This window comes from Oncorhynchus gorbuscha, linkage group LG12 (genome assembly GCF_021184085.1).
Source record: "Oncorhynchus gorbuscha isolate QuinsamMale2020 ecotype Even-year linkage group LG12, OgorEven_v1.0, whole genome shotgun sequence".
In the NCBI taxonomy this organism is placed as follows: Eukaryota; Metazoa; Chordata; class Actinopteri; order Salmoniformes; family Salmonidae; genus Oncorhynchus; species Oncorhynchus gorbuscha.
This window is the reverse complement of record NC_060184.1, coordinates 85,120,289-85,135,845: the sequence shown is the minus strand read 5'-3', so window position 1 is coordinate 85,135,845 and position 15,557 is coordinate 85,120,289. Positions and strand designations below refer to the sequence as shown.

The 15,557-nt window shown below is 46.7% G+C and overlaps 1 protein-coding gene across 1 annotated transcript in view; it reads left to right on the top strand.

The window, feature by feature from the left end:
• Window positions 1–10,473, top strand: part of LOC123991459 (1-phosphatidylinositol 4,5-bisphosphate phosphodiesterase delta-1-like) — a 74,712-nt gene extending 64,239 nt beyond the window's left edge. The window contains exons 12-14 of the mRNA XM_046293075.1: window positions 3,530–3,665; window positions 8,507–8,656; window positions 8,844–10,473. Of these exons, the coding sequence (XP_046149031.1) occupies window positions 3,530–3,665; window positions 8,507–8,656; window positions 8,844–8,935 (378 nt within the window). The 3' untranslated portion in view covers window positions 8,936–10,473. The remainder of the gene's footprint in view (window positions 1–3,529; window positions 3,666–8,506; window positions 8,657–8,843) is intronic.
• The last annotated feature ends 5,084 nt before the right edge of the window (window positions 10,474–15,557 follow it).

The following is a 15,557-nucleotide window of genomic DNA, read 5'->3' as shown; positions in this document are numbered from 1 at the left end:
TTTCGATTGGAGATGTTTGATATGGGTCTGGAAGGAGAGTTTGCAGTCTAGCCAGACACCTAGGTACTTATAGGTGTCCACATATTCAAGGTCGGAGCCATCCAGTGTGGTGATGCTAGTCGGGCAAGCGGGTGCAGGCAGCGATCGGTTGAAAAGCATGCATTTGGTTTTACTAGCGTTTAAGAGCAGTTGGAGGCCGCGGAAGGAGTGTTGTATGGCATTGAAGCTCGATTGGAGGTTAGATAGCACAGTGTCCAATGACTGGCCGAAAGTGTATAGAATGGTGTCGTCTGCGTAGAGGTGGATCAGGGAATCGCCCGCAGCAAGAGCAACATCATTGATATACACAGAGAAAAGAGTCGGCCCGAGAATTGAACCCTGTGGCACCCCCATAGAGACTGCCAGAGGACCGGACAACATGCCCTCCGATTTGACACACTGAACTCTGTCTGCAAAGTAATTGGTGAACCAGGCAAGGCAGTCATCCGAAAAACTGAGGCTACCGAGTCTGCCGATAAGAATATGGTGATTGACAGAGTCGAAAGCCTTGGCAAGGTCGATGAAGACGGCTGCACAGTACTGTCTTTTATCAATGGCGGTTATGATGTCGTTTAGTACCTTGAGTGTGGCTGAGGTGCACCCGTGACCGGCTCGGAAACCAGATTGCACAGCGTAGAAGATACTGTGGGATTTGAGATGTTCAGTGACCTGTTTGTTGACTTGGCTTTCGAAGACCTTAGCTAGGCAGGGCAGAATGGATACAGGTCTGTAACAGTTTGGGTCCAGGGTGTCTCCCCCTTTGAAGAGGGGGATGACTGCGGCAGCTTTCCAGTCCTTGGGGATCTCAGACGATATGAAAGAGAGGTTGAACAGGCTGGTAATAGGGGTTGCGACAATGGCGGCGGGTAGTTTCAGAAATAGAGTGTCCAGATTGTCAAGCCCAGCTGATTTATACGGGTCCAGGTTTTGCAGCGCTTTCAGAACATCTGCTATCTGGATTTGGGTAAAGGAGAACCTGGAGAGGCTTGGGCGAGGAGCTGCGGGGGGGCCGGAGCTGTTGGCCGAGGTAGGAGTAGCCAGGCAGAAGTCATGGCCAGCCGTTGAGAAATGCTTGTTGAAGTTTTCGATAATCATGGATTTGTCGGTGGTGACCGTGTTCCCTAGCCTCAGTGCAGCGGGCAGCTGGGAGGAGGTGCTCTTGTTCTCCATGGACTTCACAGTGTCCCAGAACTTTTTGGAGTTGGAGCTACAGGATGCAAACTTCTGCCTGAAGAAGCTGGCCTTAGCTTTCCTGACTGACTGCGTGTATTGGTTCCTGACTTCCCTGAACAGTTGCATATCGCGGGGACTATTCGATGCTATTGCAGTCCGCCACAGGATGTTTTTGTGCTGGTCGAGGACAGTCAGGTCTGGAGTGAACCAAGGGCTGTATCTGTTCTTAGTTCTGCATTTTTTGAACGGAGCATGCTTATCTAAAATGGTGAGGAAGTTACTCTTAAAGAATGACCAGGCATCCTCAACTGACGGGATGAGGTCAATGTCCTTCCAGGATACCCGGGCCAGGTCGATTAGAAAGGCCTGCTCACAGAAGTGTTTTAGGGAGCGTTTGACAGTGATGAGGGGTGGTCGTTTGACTGCGGCACCGTAGCGGATACAGGCAATGAGGCAGTGGTCGCTGAGATCCTGGTTGAAGACAGCGGAGGTGTATTTGGAGGGCCAGTTGGTCAGGATGACGTCTATGAGGGTGCCCTTGTTTACAGATTTAGGGTTGTACCTGGTGGGTTCCTTGATGATTTGTGTGAGATTGAGGGCATCTAGCTTAGATTGTAGGACTGCCGGGGTGTTAAGCATATCCCAGTTTAGGTCACCTAACAGAACAAACTCTGAAGCTAGATGGGGGGCCATCAATTCACAAATGGTGTCCAGGGCACAGCTGGGAGCTGAGGGGGGTCGGTAGCAGGCGGCAACAGTGAGAGACTTATTTCTGGAGAGAGTGATTTTCAGAATTAGTAGTTCGAACTGTTTGGGTATGGACCTGGAAAGTATGACACTACTTTGCAGGCTATCTCTGCAGTAGACTGCGACTCCTCCCCCTTTGGCAGTTCTATCTTGACGGAAGATGTTATAGTTGGGTATGGAAATCTCTGAATTTTTGGTGGCCTTCCTGAGCCAGGATTCAGACACTGCAAGGACATCAGGGTTTGCAGAGTGTGCTAAAGCAGTGAGTGAAACAAACTTAGGGAGGAGGCTTCTGATGTTGATATGCATGAAACCAAGGCTTTTTCGATCACAGAAGTCAACAAATGAGGGTGCCTGGGGACATGCAGGGCCAGGGTTTACCTCCATATCACCCGCGTAACAGAGAAGGAGTAGTATGAGGGTCCGGCTAAGGGCTATCAAAACTGGTCGCCTAGAGCGTTGGGGACAGAGAATAAGAGGAGCAGGTTTCTGGGCCTGGTAGAATATATTCAGGGCATAATGCACAGACAGGGGTATGGTGGGGTGCGGGTACGGCGGAGGTAAGCCCAGGCACTGGGTGATGATGAGAGAGGTTTTATCTCTGGACATGCTGGTTGTAATGGGTGAGGTCACCGCATGTGTGGGAGGTGGGACAAAGGAGGTATCAGGGGTATGAGGAGTGGGACTAGGGGCTCCATTGTGAACTAAAACAATGATAACTAACCTGAGCAACAGTATACAAGGCATATTGACATTTGAGAGAGACATACAGCGAGGCATACAGTAATCACAGGTGTTGAATTGGGAAAGCTAGCTAAAACAGTGGGTGAGACAACAGCTAATCAGCTAGCATAACAACAGCAGGTGAGATGGCATTGACTAGGCAACTCGGCTGACAGATAAAACAAACAAGCAGAATGGAGTACCGTGATTAATGGACAGTCCAGCGTGCATCAGCTATGTAGCCAAGTGATCAGAGTCCAGGGGGCAGCGGTGGATGGGGCAGGGGGGGCTGGGCTGGCGAGTGTTATCCAGGTTTTTAAAAAAACTAACAATGACTAAATAGCTTGTAGCTAGCTAGCTGGTTAGTTTCTGGAGGTTCTTGAGTGTGTTCTAAAAATAAAGATAATAGCGATTCCGTATCACATTGGGTGAGGCAGGTTTCCGGAAGGTATAAACAAATTTTAAAAAACAATCGGGAAGAGAGAGAGTACATATGGGCCACTGCGTTTTTGGGACGCGGCGATGCAGACGGTTAGCAGGCCTGTGCTAACAAGCTAACAGATTAGCAGGCCAGGGTAAACAAGGTAGTAGTTAGCGGACCTGGGATAAACAAGCTAGCAGTTAGCATGCCGAATTAGCAAGCAAGGAGATAGCGAGTTAGCCTTTGGAGGACGTCGCGATGGGGTGAGTCTGTTTATTCCTCTTCATGCAGTGATATCGATAGACCGGTCGTAGCTCAAGGTATTGTAGCCCAGGAGTATGCTAGCCTGGCCGGGCTATCTTCAAGCTACGTGGGTGGAAACGCTGGCCAGGAGTAATCAACCAGTGTGTGCGTGCGTGTCTCCAGGTGATCTCAGCCCAGCAGCTGCCCAAGCTAAACAAGGACAAGCCTAAATCCATCGTGGACCCGCTGGTTAAAGTGGAGATCTACGGTGTTCCAGATGACACGTGCAGCAAGGAGACACGCTCCATCGAGAACAACGGTGAGACACATACAGGCACACTCACACACACTCAGCATCAGTATCTGATCCAGGCTTTCTGTTCCTCTCTGCAGGTTAAATGTGGAATGATGTCCATCTCTGCAGGTTAAATGTGGAATGATGTCCCTCTCTGCAGGTTAAATGTGGAATGATGTTCCTCTCTGCAGGTTAAATGTGGAATGATGTTCCTGTCTGCAGGTTAGATGTGGAATGATGTTCCTCTCTGCAGGTTAAATGTGGAATGATGTCCCTCTCTGCAGGTTAAATGTGGAATGATCTTCCTCTCTGCAGGTTAAATGTGGAATGATGTTCCTCTCTGCAGGTTAAATGTGGAATGATCTTCCTCTCTGCAGGTTAAATGTGGAATGATGTTCCTCTCTGCAGGTTAAATGTGGAATGATGTCCCTCTCTGCAGGTTAAATGTGGAATGATGTCCCTCTCTGCAGGTTAAATGTGGAATGATCTTCCTCTCTGCAGGTTAAATGTGGAATGATGTTCCTCTCTGCAGGTTAAATGTGGAATGATGTCCCTCTCTGCAGGTTAAATGTGGAATGATGTTCCTCTCTGCAGGTTAAATGAGGAATGATCTTCCTCTCTGCAGGTTAAATGTGGAATGATGTTCCTCTCTGCAGGTTAAATGTGGAATGATGTTCCTCTCTGCAGGTTAAATGTGGAATGATGTTCCTCTCTGCAGGTTAAATGTGGAATGATGTTCCTCTCTACAGGTGAAATGTGGAATGATGTTCCTCTCTGCAGGTTAAATGTGGAATGATGTCCCTCTCTGCAGGTTAAATGTGGAATGATGTTCCTCTCTGCAGGTTAAATGTGGAATGATGTTCCTCTCTACAGGTTAAATGTGGAATGATGTTCCTCTCTGCAGGTTAAATGTGGAATGATGTCCCTCTCTGCAGGTTAAATGTGGAATGATGTTCCTCTCTGCAGGTTGAATGTGGAATGATGTTCCTCTCTGCAGGTTAAATGTGGAATGATGTCCCTCTCTGCAGGTTAAATGTGGAATGATGTTCCTCTCACCAGGTTTTAACCCCATGTGGAATGATTTACATTTACATTTAAGTCATTTAGCAGACGCTCTTATCGAGGGCGACTTACAAATTGGTGCATTCACCTTATGACATCCAGTGGAACAGTCATTTTACAATAGTGCATCTAAATCTTAAAGGGGGGGGTGAGAGGGAATACTTATCCTATCCTAGGTATTCCTTAAAGAGGTGGGGTTTCAGGTGTCTCCGGAAGGTGGTGATTGACTCCGCTGTCCTGGCGTCGTGAGGGAGTTTGTTCCACCATTGGGGGGCCAGAGCAGCGAACAGTTTTGACTGGGCTGAGCGGGAGCTGTACTTCCTCAGTGGTAGGTAGGCGAGCAGGCCAGAGGTGGATGAACGCAGTGCCCTTGTTTGGGTGTAGGGCCTGATCAGAGCCTGGAGGTACTGAGGTGCCGTTCCCCTCACAGCTCCGTAGGCAAGCACCATGGTCTTGTAGCGGATGCGAGCTTCAACTGGAAGCCAGTGGAGAGAACGGAGGAGCGGGGTGACGTGAGAGAACTTGGGAAGGTTGAACACCAGACGGGCTGCGGCGTTCTGGATGAGTTGAAGGGGTTTAATGGCACAGGCAGGGAGCCCAGCCAACAGCGAGTTGCAGTAATCCAGACGGGAGATGACAAGTGCCTGGATTAGGACCTGCGTCGCTTCCTGTGTGAGGCAGGGTCGTACTCTGCGGATGTTGTAGAGCATGAACCTACAGGAACGGGCCACCGCCTTGATGTTGGTTGAGAACGACAGGGTGTTGTCCAGGATCACGCCAAGGTTCTTAGCGCTCTGGGAGGAGGACACAATGGAGTTGTCAACCGTGATGGCGAGATCATGGAACGGGCAGTCCTTCCCCGGGAGGAAGAGCAGCTCCGTCTTGCCGAGGTTCAGCTTGAGGTGGTGATCCGTCATCCACACTGATATGTCTGCCAGACATGCAGAGATGCGATTCGCCACCTGGTCATCAGAAGGGGGAAAGGAGAAGATTAGTTGTGTGTCGTCTGCATAGCAATGATAGGAGAGACCATGTGAGGTTATGACAGAGCCAAGTGACTTGGTGTATAGCGAGAATAGGAGAGGGCCTAGAACAGAGCCCTGGGGGACAGCAGTGGTGAGAATGCGTGGTGAGGAGACAGATTCTCGCCACGCCACCTGGTAGGAGCGACCTGTCAGGTAGGACGCAATCCAAGCGTGGGCCGCGCCGGAGATGCCCAACTCGGAGAGGGTGGAGAGGAGGATCTGATGGTTCACAGTATCGAAGGCAGCCGATAGATCTAGAAGGATGAGAGCAGAGGAGAGAGAGTTAGCTTTAGCAGTGCGGAGCGCCTCCGTGATACAGAGGAGAGCAGTCTCAGTTGAATGACTAGTCTTGAAACCTGACTGATTTGGATCAAGAAGGTCATTCAGAGAGAGATAGTGGGAGAGCTGGCCAAGGACGGCACGTTCAAGAGTTTTGGAGAGAAAAGAAAGAAGGGATACTGGTCTGTAATTGTTGACATCAGAGGGATCGAGTGTAGGTTTTTTCAGAAGGGGTGCAACTCTCGCTCTCTTGAAGACGGAAGGGACGTAGCCAGCGGTCAGGGATGAGTTGAGGAGCGAGGTGAGGTAAGGGTGAAGGTCTCCGGAAATGGTCTGGAGAAGAGAGGAAGGGATAGGGTCAAGTGGGCAGGTTGTTGGGCGGCCGGCTGTCACAAGACGCGAGATTTCATCTGGAGAGAGAGGGGAGAAAGAGGTCAGAGCACAGGGTAGGGCAGTGTGAGCAGAACCAGCGGTGTCGTTTGACATAGCAAACGAGGATCGGATGTCGTCGACCTTCTTTTCAAAATGGTTGACGAAGTCATCTGCAGAGAGGGAGGAGGGGGGGGGGATTCAGGAGGGAGGAGAAGGTGGCAAAGAGCTTCCTAGGGTTAGAGGCAGATGCTTGGAATTTAGCGTGGTAGAAAGTGGCTTTAGCAGCAGAGACAGAGGAGGAAAATGTAGAGAGGAGGGAGTGAAAGGATGCCAGGTCCGCAGGGAGGCGAGTTTTCCTCCATTTCCGCTCGGGTGCCCGGAGCCCTGTTCTGTGAGCTCGCAATGAGTCATCGAGCCACGGAGCGGGAGGGGAGGACCGAGCCGGCCTGGAGGATAGGGGACATAGAGAGTCAAAGGATGCAGAGAGGGAGGAGAGGAGGGTTGAGGAGGCAGAATCAGGAGATAGGTTGGAGAAGGTTTGAGCGGAGGGAAGAGATGATAGGATGGAAGAGGAGAGAGTAGCGGGGGAGAGAGAGCGAAGGTTGGGACGGCGCGATACCATCCGAGTAGGGGCAGTGTGGGAGGTGTTGGATGAGAGCGAGAGGGAAAAGGATACAAGGTAGTGGTCGGAGACTTGGAGGGGAGTTGCAATGAGGTTAGTGGAAGAACAGCATCTAGTAAAGATGAGGTCGAGCGTATTGCCTGCCTTGTGAGTAGGGGGGGAAGGTGAGAGGGTGAGGTCAAAAGAGGAGAGGAGTGGAAAGAAGGAGGCAGAGAGGAATGAGTCAAAGGTAGACGTGGGGAGGTTAAAGTCGCCCAGAACTGTGAGAGGTGAGCCGTCCTCAGGAAAGGAGCTTATCAAGGCATCAAGCTCATTGATGAACTCTCCGACGGAACCTGGAGGGCGATAAATGATAAGGATGTTAAGCTTGAAAGGGCTGGGAGAGGAATGATGTTCCTCTCACCAGGTTAAATGTGGAATGATGTTCCTCTCTGCAGGTTAAATGTGGAATGATGTTCCTCTCTGCAGGTCAAATGTGGAATGATGTTCCTCTCTGCAGGTTAAATGTGGAATGATGTTCCTCTCTGCAGGTTAAATGTGGAATGATGTTCCTCTCTGCAGGTTAAATGTGGAATGATGTTCCTCTCTGCAGGTTAAATGTGGAATGATGTTCCTCTCTACAGGTTAAATGTGGAATGATGTTCCTCTCTGCAGGTTAAATGTGGAATGATCTTCCTCTCTGCAGGTTAAATGTGGAATGATCTTCCTCTCTGCAGGTTAAATGTGGAATGATGTTCCTCTCTGCAGGTTAAATGTGGAATGATGTTCCTCTCTGCAGGTTAAATGTGGAATGATGTTCCTCTCTGCAGGTTAAATGTGGAATGATGTTCCTCTCTGCAGGTTAAATGATGTTCCTCTCTGCAGGTTAAATGTGGAATGATGTTCCTCTCTGCAGGTTAAATGATGTTCCTCTCTGCAGGTTAAATGTGGAATGATGTTCCTCTCTGCAGGTTAAATGTGGAATGATCTTCCTCTCTGCAGGTTAAATGTGGAATGATGTTCCTCTCTGCAGGTTAAATGTGGAATGATCTTCCTCTCTGCAGGTTAAATGTGGAATGATGTTCCTCTCTGCAGGTTAAATGTGGAATGATGTTCCTCTCTGCAGGTTAAATGTGGAATGATGTTCCTCTCTACAGGTTAAATGTGGAATGATGTTCCTCTCTGCAGGTTAAATGTGGAATGATCTTCCTCTCTGCAGGTTAAATGTGGAATGATGTCCCTCTCTGCAGGTTAAATGTGGAATGATGTTCCTCTCAGCAGGTTAAATGTGGAATGATGTTCCTCTCTGCAGGTTAAATGTGGAATAATGTTCCTCTCTGCAGGTTAAATGTGGAATGATGTTCCTCTCTGCAGGTTAAATGTGGAATGATGTTCCTCTCTGCAGGTTAAATGTGGAATAATGTTCCTCTCTGCAGGTTAAATGTGGAATAATGTTCCTCTCTGCAGGTTAAATGTGGAATAATGTTCCTCTCTGCAGGTTAAATGTGGAATGTTCCTCTCTGCAGGTTTTAACCCCATGTGGAATGAGACCTTCCAGTTTGACATCCAGGTACCAGAGCTGGCCATGTTGCGTTTCCTGGTTGAAGACTATGACGCCACCTCACAGAACGATCTGATTGGACATTACTGCCTGCCACTGACCAGTCTACAGAACGGTAATACCTCCCTCTGTCTCTCTCTGTCTTGTCCCTCTCTCTTCTTTCTCTGTCATCCTCTTCTTTCTCTGTCATCCTCTCTCTCTCTCTGTCATCCTCTTCTTTCTCTGTCATCCTCTTCTTTCTCTGTCATCCTCTCTCTCTCTCTCTCTGCTGACTGAGTCAAACCTCACATCCTGTTTCCCAGGTTACCGCCACGTCCCTCTGCTCACCAAGCGTGGTGATGTCATCCCCTCCGCCGGCCTGTTTGTTCACCTCATGCTGCTGGACGCCAAATAGATCCCTCCCACTTCACGCTGACGCCTCCCACATCACGCTGACCCCTCCCACTTCACACTGATGCCTCCCACATCACACTGACCCTCCCACATCACGCTGACCCCTCCCACTTCACACTGACACCTCCCACTGCACACTGACGCCTCCCACATCACGCTGACCCCTCCCACATCACACTGACGCCTCCCATATCACGCTGACGCCTCCCACATCACGCTGACCCCTCCCACATCACGCTGACCCCTCCCACATCACACTGACGCCTCCCACTTCACACTGACGCCTCCCACATCACGCTGACCCCTCCCACATCACGCTGACCCCTCCCACATCACGCTGACGCCTCCCACATCACGCTGATCTCTCCCACTTCACACTGACGCCTCCCACATCACGCTGACCCCTCCCACATCACGCTGACCCCTCCCACATCACGCTGACCATACCACACATGCCACTCCAACATGATACAAACCACTCACATACCACACTGACCCTTCCCACATTATACTAACCCCTCCCACACCACACTGACCCCTCCCACATCACGCTGACGCCTCCCACATCATACTGACCCCTCCCACATCATACTGACCCCTCCCACACCACGCTGACCCCTCCCACATCATACTGACAATTCCCACATCATTGAGTTGTAACTGACAAGGTTTTTAATATGTCAATATTTAATGTTTTATCTACTTCTTTTAAGTTTGTTCCACCTGAGTAAGTCTGCCCACAAGTCAGAGACCACTGTGATGACGCACCAAAATGTGTTTGATGGATCGCTGGAAAATAGGATTCTGTAGACTACAGTCCAAACTGCTGTTTGTGTCGCACTGCTTTGCTTTATCTTGGCCAGGTCGCAGTTGCAAATGAGAACTTGTTAAATAAAAATATAAAAAAATATATATATATATATGTTTTCCAATGGTTTCTGTCGGTATGCAAATATTATCCAACTTGAATAAACTCTTGGAGGTCAGGATGACAGCAGTGGTGTCGTCTACGATGATACGGATATCACTTATTATTGATATCTACATATTGATGTGAATCACACTGCTGCTCTCTCATTTAGCTATTTACGCCTTACCTATTGTGGTTGTTGGCTGTTCACAATTCTAAATGTGTATTTGAACCCAATAATGGTTGAATTCAATACGTTTAAACTGCCTATCAATCATTGTTTTTAAAACCAGTGGACAGCCAGTGAAAAATGCGCTCTGGCAGCAGCTGCATAGTGTGGATCCCAGCCTATGGAATAAAAATGGGGCTTTCATTGCTCATTCTAATTCATGCTGATTAATAACAAATAAAAGATCCATAGGCCTAATGGACACATGATCAAACTCATTATGACTGTTGTTACTGACTGTTCATGTGAAACATCAAGCCCTACATGACCTACTGTGGTTCCTCTTAATATCAGCTGTGTAATATATAACAGAGTATAGTAGCTGTGGTTAATATCTTGCTGTTGTTTTTCAGTAAACTGCATTTGCACATGCTCTTGAATAAAATCATAATTTAGAAAAGTTGTTTGATGGTGAATTCTTTTTGAGAGAGAGATTTTGTGGCAACTTTATGATGTGATCATCTGTATGATATGATCATCTTTACGATATTATGATATGATCATCTGTATGATATGATCATCTTTATGATATGATCATCTTTATATGATCATCTTTACGATATTATGATATGATCATCTTTATGATATGATCATCTTTATGATATGATCATCTTTATATGATCATCTTTACGATATTATGATATGATCATCTTTATGATACGATCATCTTTATGATATGATAATCTGTATGATATGATCATCTTTATGATATGATCATCTTTATGATATGATCATCTGTATGATATGATCATCTTTATAATATGATCATCTTTATGATATGATCATCTTTATGATATGATCATCTTTATATGATCATCTTTATATGATCATCTTTACGATATTATGATATGATCATCTTTATGATATGATCATCTTTATATGATCATCTTTATGATATTATGATATGATCATCTTTATGATATTATGATATGATCATCTTTATGATCATCTTTATGATATTATGATATGATCATCTTTATGATATGATCATCTTTATGATATATGATCATCTTTATGATATGATCATCTTTATGATATATGATCATCTTTATGATATTTGATCATCTTTATGATATGATCATCTTTATGATATTTGATCATCTTTATGATATGATCATCTTTATGATATGATCATCTTTATGATAATTAGACGTGTTGTTATGGAAGGGTTAGTTCAATATGATCGTCAAACTGAGTTGCAGTAAATATAACAAAACACAAGCCAGCAAGATCTTCCTTGATTTAATTCATTTTGAATGTTAAAAACACTCCTGCTTCTTCTGTTCAGCTGGTAGAACATGTCAGTGACTGGGCATGTTTTTGTTCAATAAAAAAATGATAAAGGGACTTTGTTAAAGACACTGAAAATGAAAGTGGCAGGTTCTCGTCATCAGCTGGAGTATAATAATAATAATCTTATTTAAATTGTAGAGCGCATAATGTATGCATGTACAGTTCCTCTAGCTTGAACTGTATTTGAAAAGTATGGCAACTTAAACACAACATGGACACAATCAATGAAAATATAACCATTCAACTCTAATAAGATATGTGCCCTTGTCATCCCAACTGACTGACTCCGCCCACTCAAAACAGCCCTGCCTTCTTCAGGTCGTTTTACCGCCACTTGGGCAGCCACTGGAAACCAGCCCGAGAACAACCCAACAGGTTCTCCAGATCCACATCAGAGAGACAGTCCTGACAACAGAGAGAGACAGTCCTGACAACACAGAGAGAGAGCGATAACAAAGCCATCACCTACAGAGAGATGAACCTGGAGAAGAGTCCCCTAAGCAAGCTGGTCCTGGGGCTCTGTTCACAAACACAAACACACCCTACAGAGTCCCAGGACAACAGCACAATTAGACCCAACCAAATCAGAGTCCTGACAACAGAGCGAGAAAGAGAGAGAGAGAGAGAGAGAGACAGTCCTGACAATGGAGAGAGAGAGAGACAGTCCTGACAATGGAGAGAGAGAGAGACAGTCCTGACAACAGAGCGAGAGAGAGAGACAGTCCTGACAACGGAGAGAGAGAGAGAGACAGTCCTGACAACGGAGCGAGAGAGAGAGAGTGAGAGTCCTGACAACGGAGAGAGAGAGAGACAGTCCTGACAATGGAGAGAGAGAGAGAGAGTGAGAGTCCTGACAACGGAGCGAGAGAGAGAGACAGTCCTGACAACGGAGAGAGAGAGAGACAGTCCTGACAACGGAGAGAGAGAGAGACAGTCCTGACAATGGAGAGAGAGAGAGAGAGACAGTCCTGACAACGGAGAGAGAGAGAGACAGTCCTGACAACGGAGAGAGAGAGAGACAGTCCTGACAATGGAGAGAGAGAGAGACAGTCCTGACAACAGAGAGAGAGAGAGAGAGAGAGAGAGAGAGAGAGAGAGAGAGACAGTCCTGACAACAGAGAGAGAGAGAGACAGTCCTGACAATGGAGAGAGAGAGAGAGAGTGAGAGAGTGAGAGAGTCCTGACAACAGAGCGAGAAAGAGAGAGAGAGAGAGAGACAGTCCTGACAACGGAGCGAGAAAGAGAGAGACAGTCCTGACAACGGAGAGAGAGAGAGAGACAGTCCTGACAACGGAGAGAGAAAGAGACAGTCCTGAAAACAGAGAGAGAGAGAGACAGTCCTGAAAACAGAGAGAGAGAGACAGTCCTGAAAACAGAGAGAGAGAGAGACAGTCCTGACAACGGAGAGAGAGAGAGACAGTCCTGACAACGGAGAGAGAGAGAGACAGTCCTGACAACGGAGAGAGAGAGAGACAGTCCTGACAACAGAGAGAGAGAGAGACAGTCCTGACAACAGAGAGAGAGAGAGACAGTCCTGACAACGGAGAGAGAGAGAGACAGTCCTGACAACGGAGAGAGAGAGAGAAACAGACAGTGAGAGTCCTGACAACAGAGCGAGAAAGATAGAGAGAGAGAGAGAGACAGTCCTGACAATGGAGAGACAGAGGGAAGTTAAGGGAAGAGAGAGGAGAGAGAGAGATGGAGAGGAAGGAGAGCAAGAGAGAGATGTGTTATGCTGCCCAGTGCTGTTGATTTACAACCATTACCAATGTGTCTCCTCTACTGGGTTAGTGATAGTCAATGTCTCACCTCTACTGGGTTAGTGATAGTCAATGTGTCTCCTCTACTGGGTTAGTGATAGTCAATGTGTCTCCTCTACTGGGTTAGTGATAGTCAATGTGTCTCCTCTACTGGGTTAGTGATAGTCAATGTGTCTCCTCTACTGGGTTAGTGATAGTCAATGTGTCTCCTCTACTGGGTTAGTGATAGTCAATGTGTCTCTCCTTAGTGATAGTCAATGTGTCACCTCTACTGGGTTAGTGATAGTCAATGTGTCTCCTCTACTGGGTTAGTGATAGTCAATGTGTCTCCTCTACTGGGTTAGTGATAGTCAATGTGTCACCTCTACTGGGTTAGTGATAGTCAATGTGTCTCCTCTACTGGGTTAGTGATAGTCAATGTGTCACCTCTACTGGGTTAGTGATAGTCAATGTGTCTCCTCTACTGGGTTAGTGATAGTCAATGTGTCAAGTGATAGTCAATGTGTCACCTCTACTGGGTTAGTGATAGTCAATGTGTCTCCTCTACTGGGTTAGTGATAGTCAATGTGTCCTCTACTGGGTTAGTGATAGTCAATGTGTCTCCTCTACTGGTGTTAGTGATAGTGATAGTCAATGTGTCTCACTGGGTTAGTGATAGTCAATGTGTCTCCTCTACTGGGTTAGTGATAGTCAATGTGTCTCCTCTACTGGGTTAGTGATAGTCAATGTGTCTCCTCTACTGGGTTAGTGATAGTCAATGTGTCTCCTCTACTGGGTTAGTGATAGTCAATGTGTCTCACTCTACTGGGTTAGTGATAGTCAATGTGTCTCCTCTACTGGGTTAGTGATAGTCAATGTGTCTCCTCTACTGGGTTAGTGATAGTCAATGTGTCTCTACTGGGTTAGTGATAGTCAATCTACTGGGTTAGTGATAGTCAATGTGTCTCCTCTACTGGGTTAGTGATGATAGTCAATGTGTCTCACCTCTACTGGGTTAGTGATAGTCAATGTGTCTCCTCTACTGGGTTAGTGATAGTCAATGTGTCTCACCTCTACTGGGTTAGTGATAGTCAATGTGTCTCACCTCTACTGGGTTAGTGATAGTCAATGTGTCTCCTCTACTGGGTTAGTGATAGTCAATGTGTCTCACCTCTACTGGGTTAGTGATAGTCAATGTGTCTCCTCTACTGGGTTAGTGATAGTCAATGTGTCTCACCTCTACTGGGTTAGTGATAGTCAATGTGTCTCACCTCTACTGGGTTAGTGATAGTCAATGTGTCTCACCTCTACTGGGTTAGTGATAGTCAATGTGTCTCAATGTGTCTCCTCTACTGGGTTAGTGATAGTCAATGTGTCTCTACTGGGTTAGTGATAGTCAATGTGTCTCCTCTACTGGGTTAGTGATAGTCAATGTGTCTCCTCTACTGGGTTAGTGATAGTCAATGTGTCTCCTCTACTGGGTTAGTGATAGTCAATGTGTCTCCTCTACTGGGTTAGTGATAGTCAATGTGTCTCCTCTACTGGGTTAGTGATAGTCAATGTGTCTCCTCTACTGGGTTAGTGATAGTCAATGTGTCTCCTCTACTGGGTTAGTGATAGTCAATGTGTCTCCTCTACTGGGTTAGTGATAGTCAATGTGTCTCACCTCTACTGGGTTAGTGATAGTCAATGTGTCTCCTCTACTGGGTTAGTGATAGTCAATGTGTCTCACTGGGTTAGTGATAGTCAATGTGTCTCCTCTACTGGGTTAGTGATAGTCAATGTGTCTCCTCTACTGGATTAGTGATAGTCAATGTGTCTCACCTCTACTGGGTTAGTGATAGTCAATGTGTCTCACCTCTACTGGGTTAGTGATAGTCAATGTGTCTCCTCTACTGGGTTAGTGATAGTCAATGTGTCTCTCCTCTACTGGGTTAGTGATAGTCAATGTGTCTCCTCTACTGGGTTAGTGATAGTCAATGTGTCTCCTCTACTGGGTTAGTGATAGTCAATGTGTCTCCTCTACTGGGTTAGTGATAGTCAATGTGTCTCCTCTACTGGGTTAGTGATAGTCAATGTGTCTCTCTACCTCAATGTGTCTCACCTCTACTGGGTTAGTGATAGTCAATGTGTCTCCTCTATGTTAGTGATCTCTACTGGGTTAGTGATAGTCAATGTGTCTCCTCTACTGGGTTAGTGATAGTCAATGTGTCTCCTCTACTGGGTTAGTGATAGTCAATGTGTCTCCTCTACTGGGTTAGTGATAGTCAATGTGTCTCCTCTACTGGGTTAGTGATAGTCAATGTGTCTCCTCTACTGGGTTAGTGATAGTCAATGTGTCTCCTCTACTGGGTTAGTGATAGTCAATGTGTCTCACCTCTACTGGGTTAGTGATAGTCAATGTGTCTCACCTCTACTGGGTTAGTGATAGTCAATGTGTCTCCTCTACTGG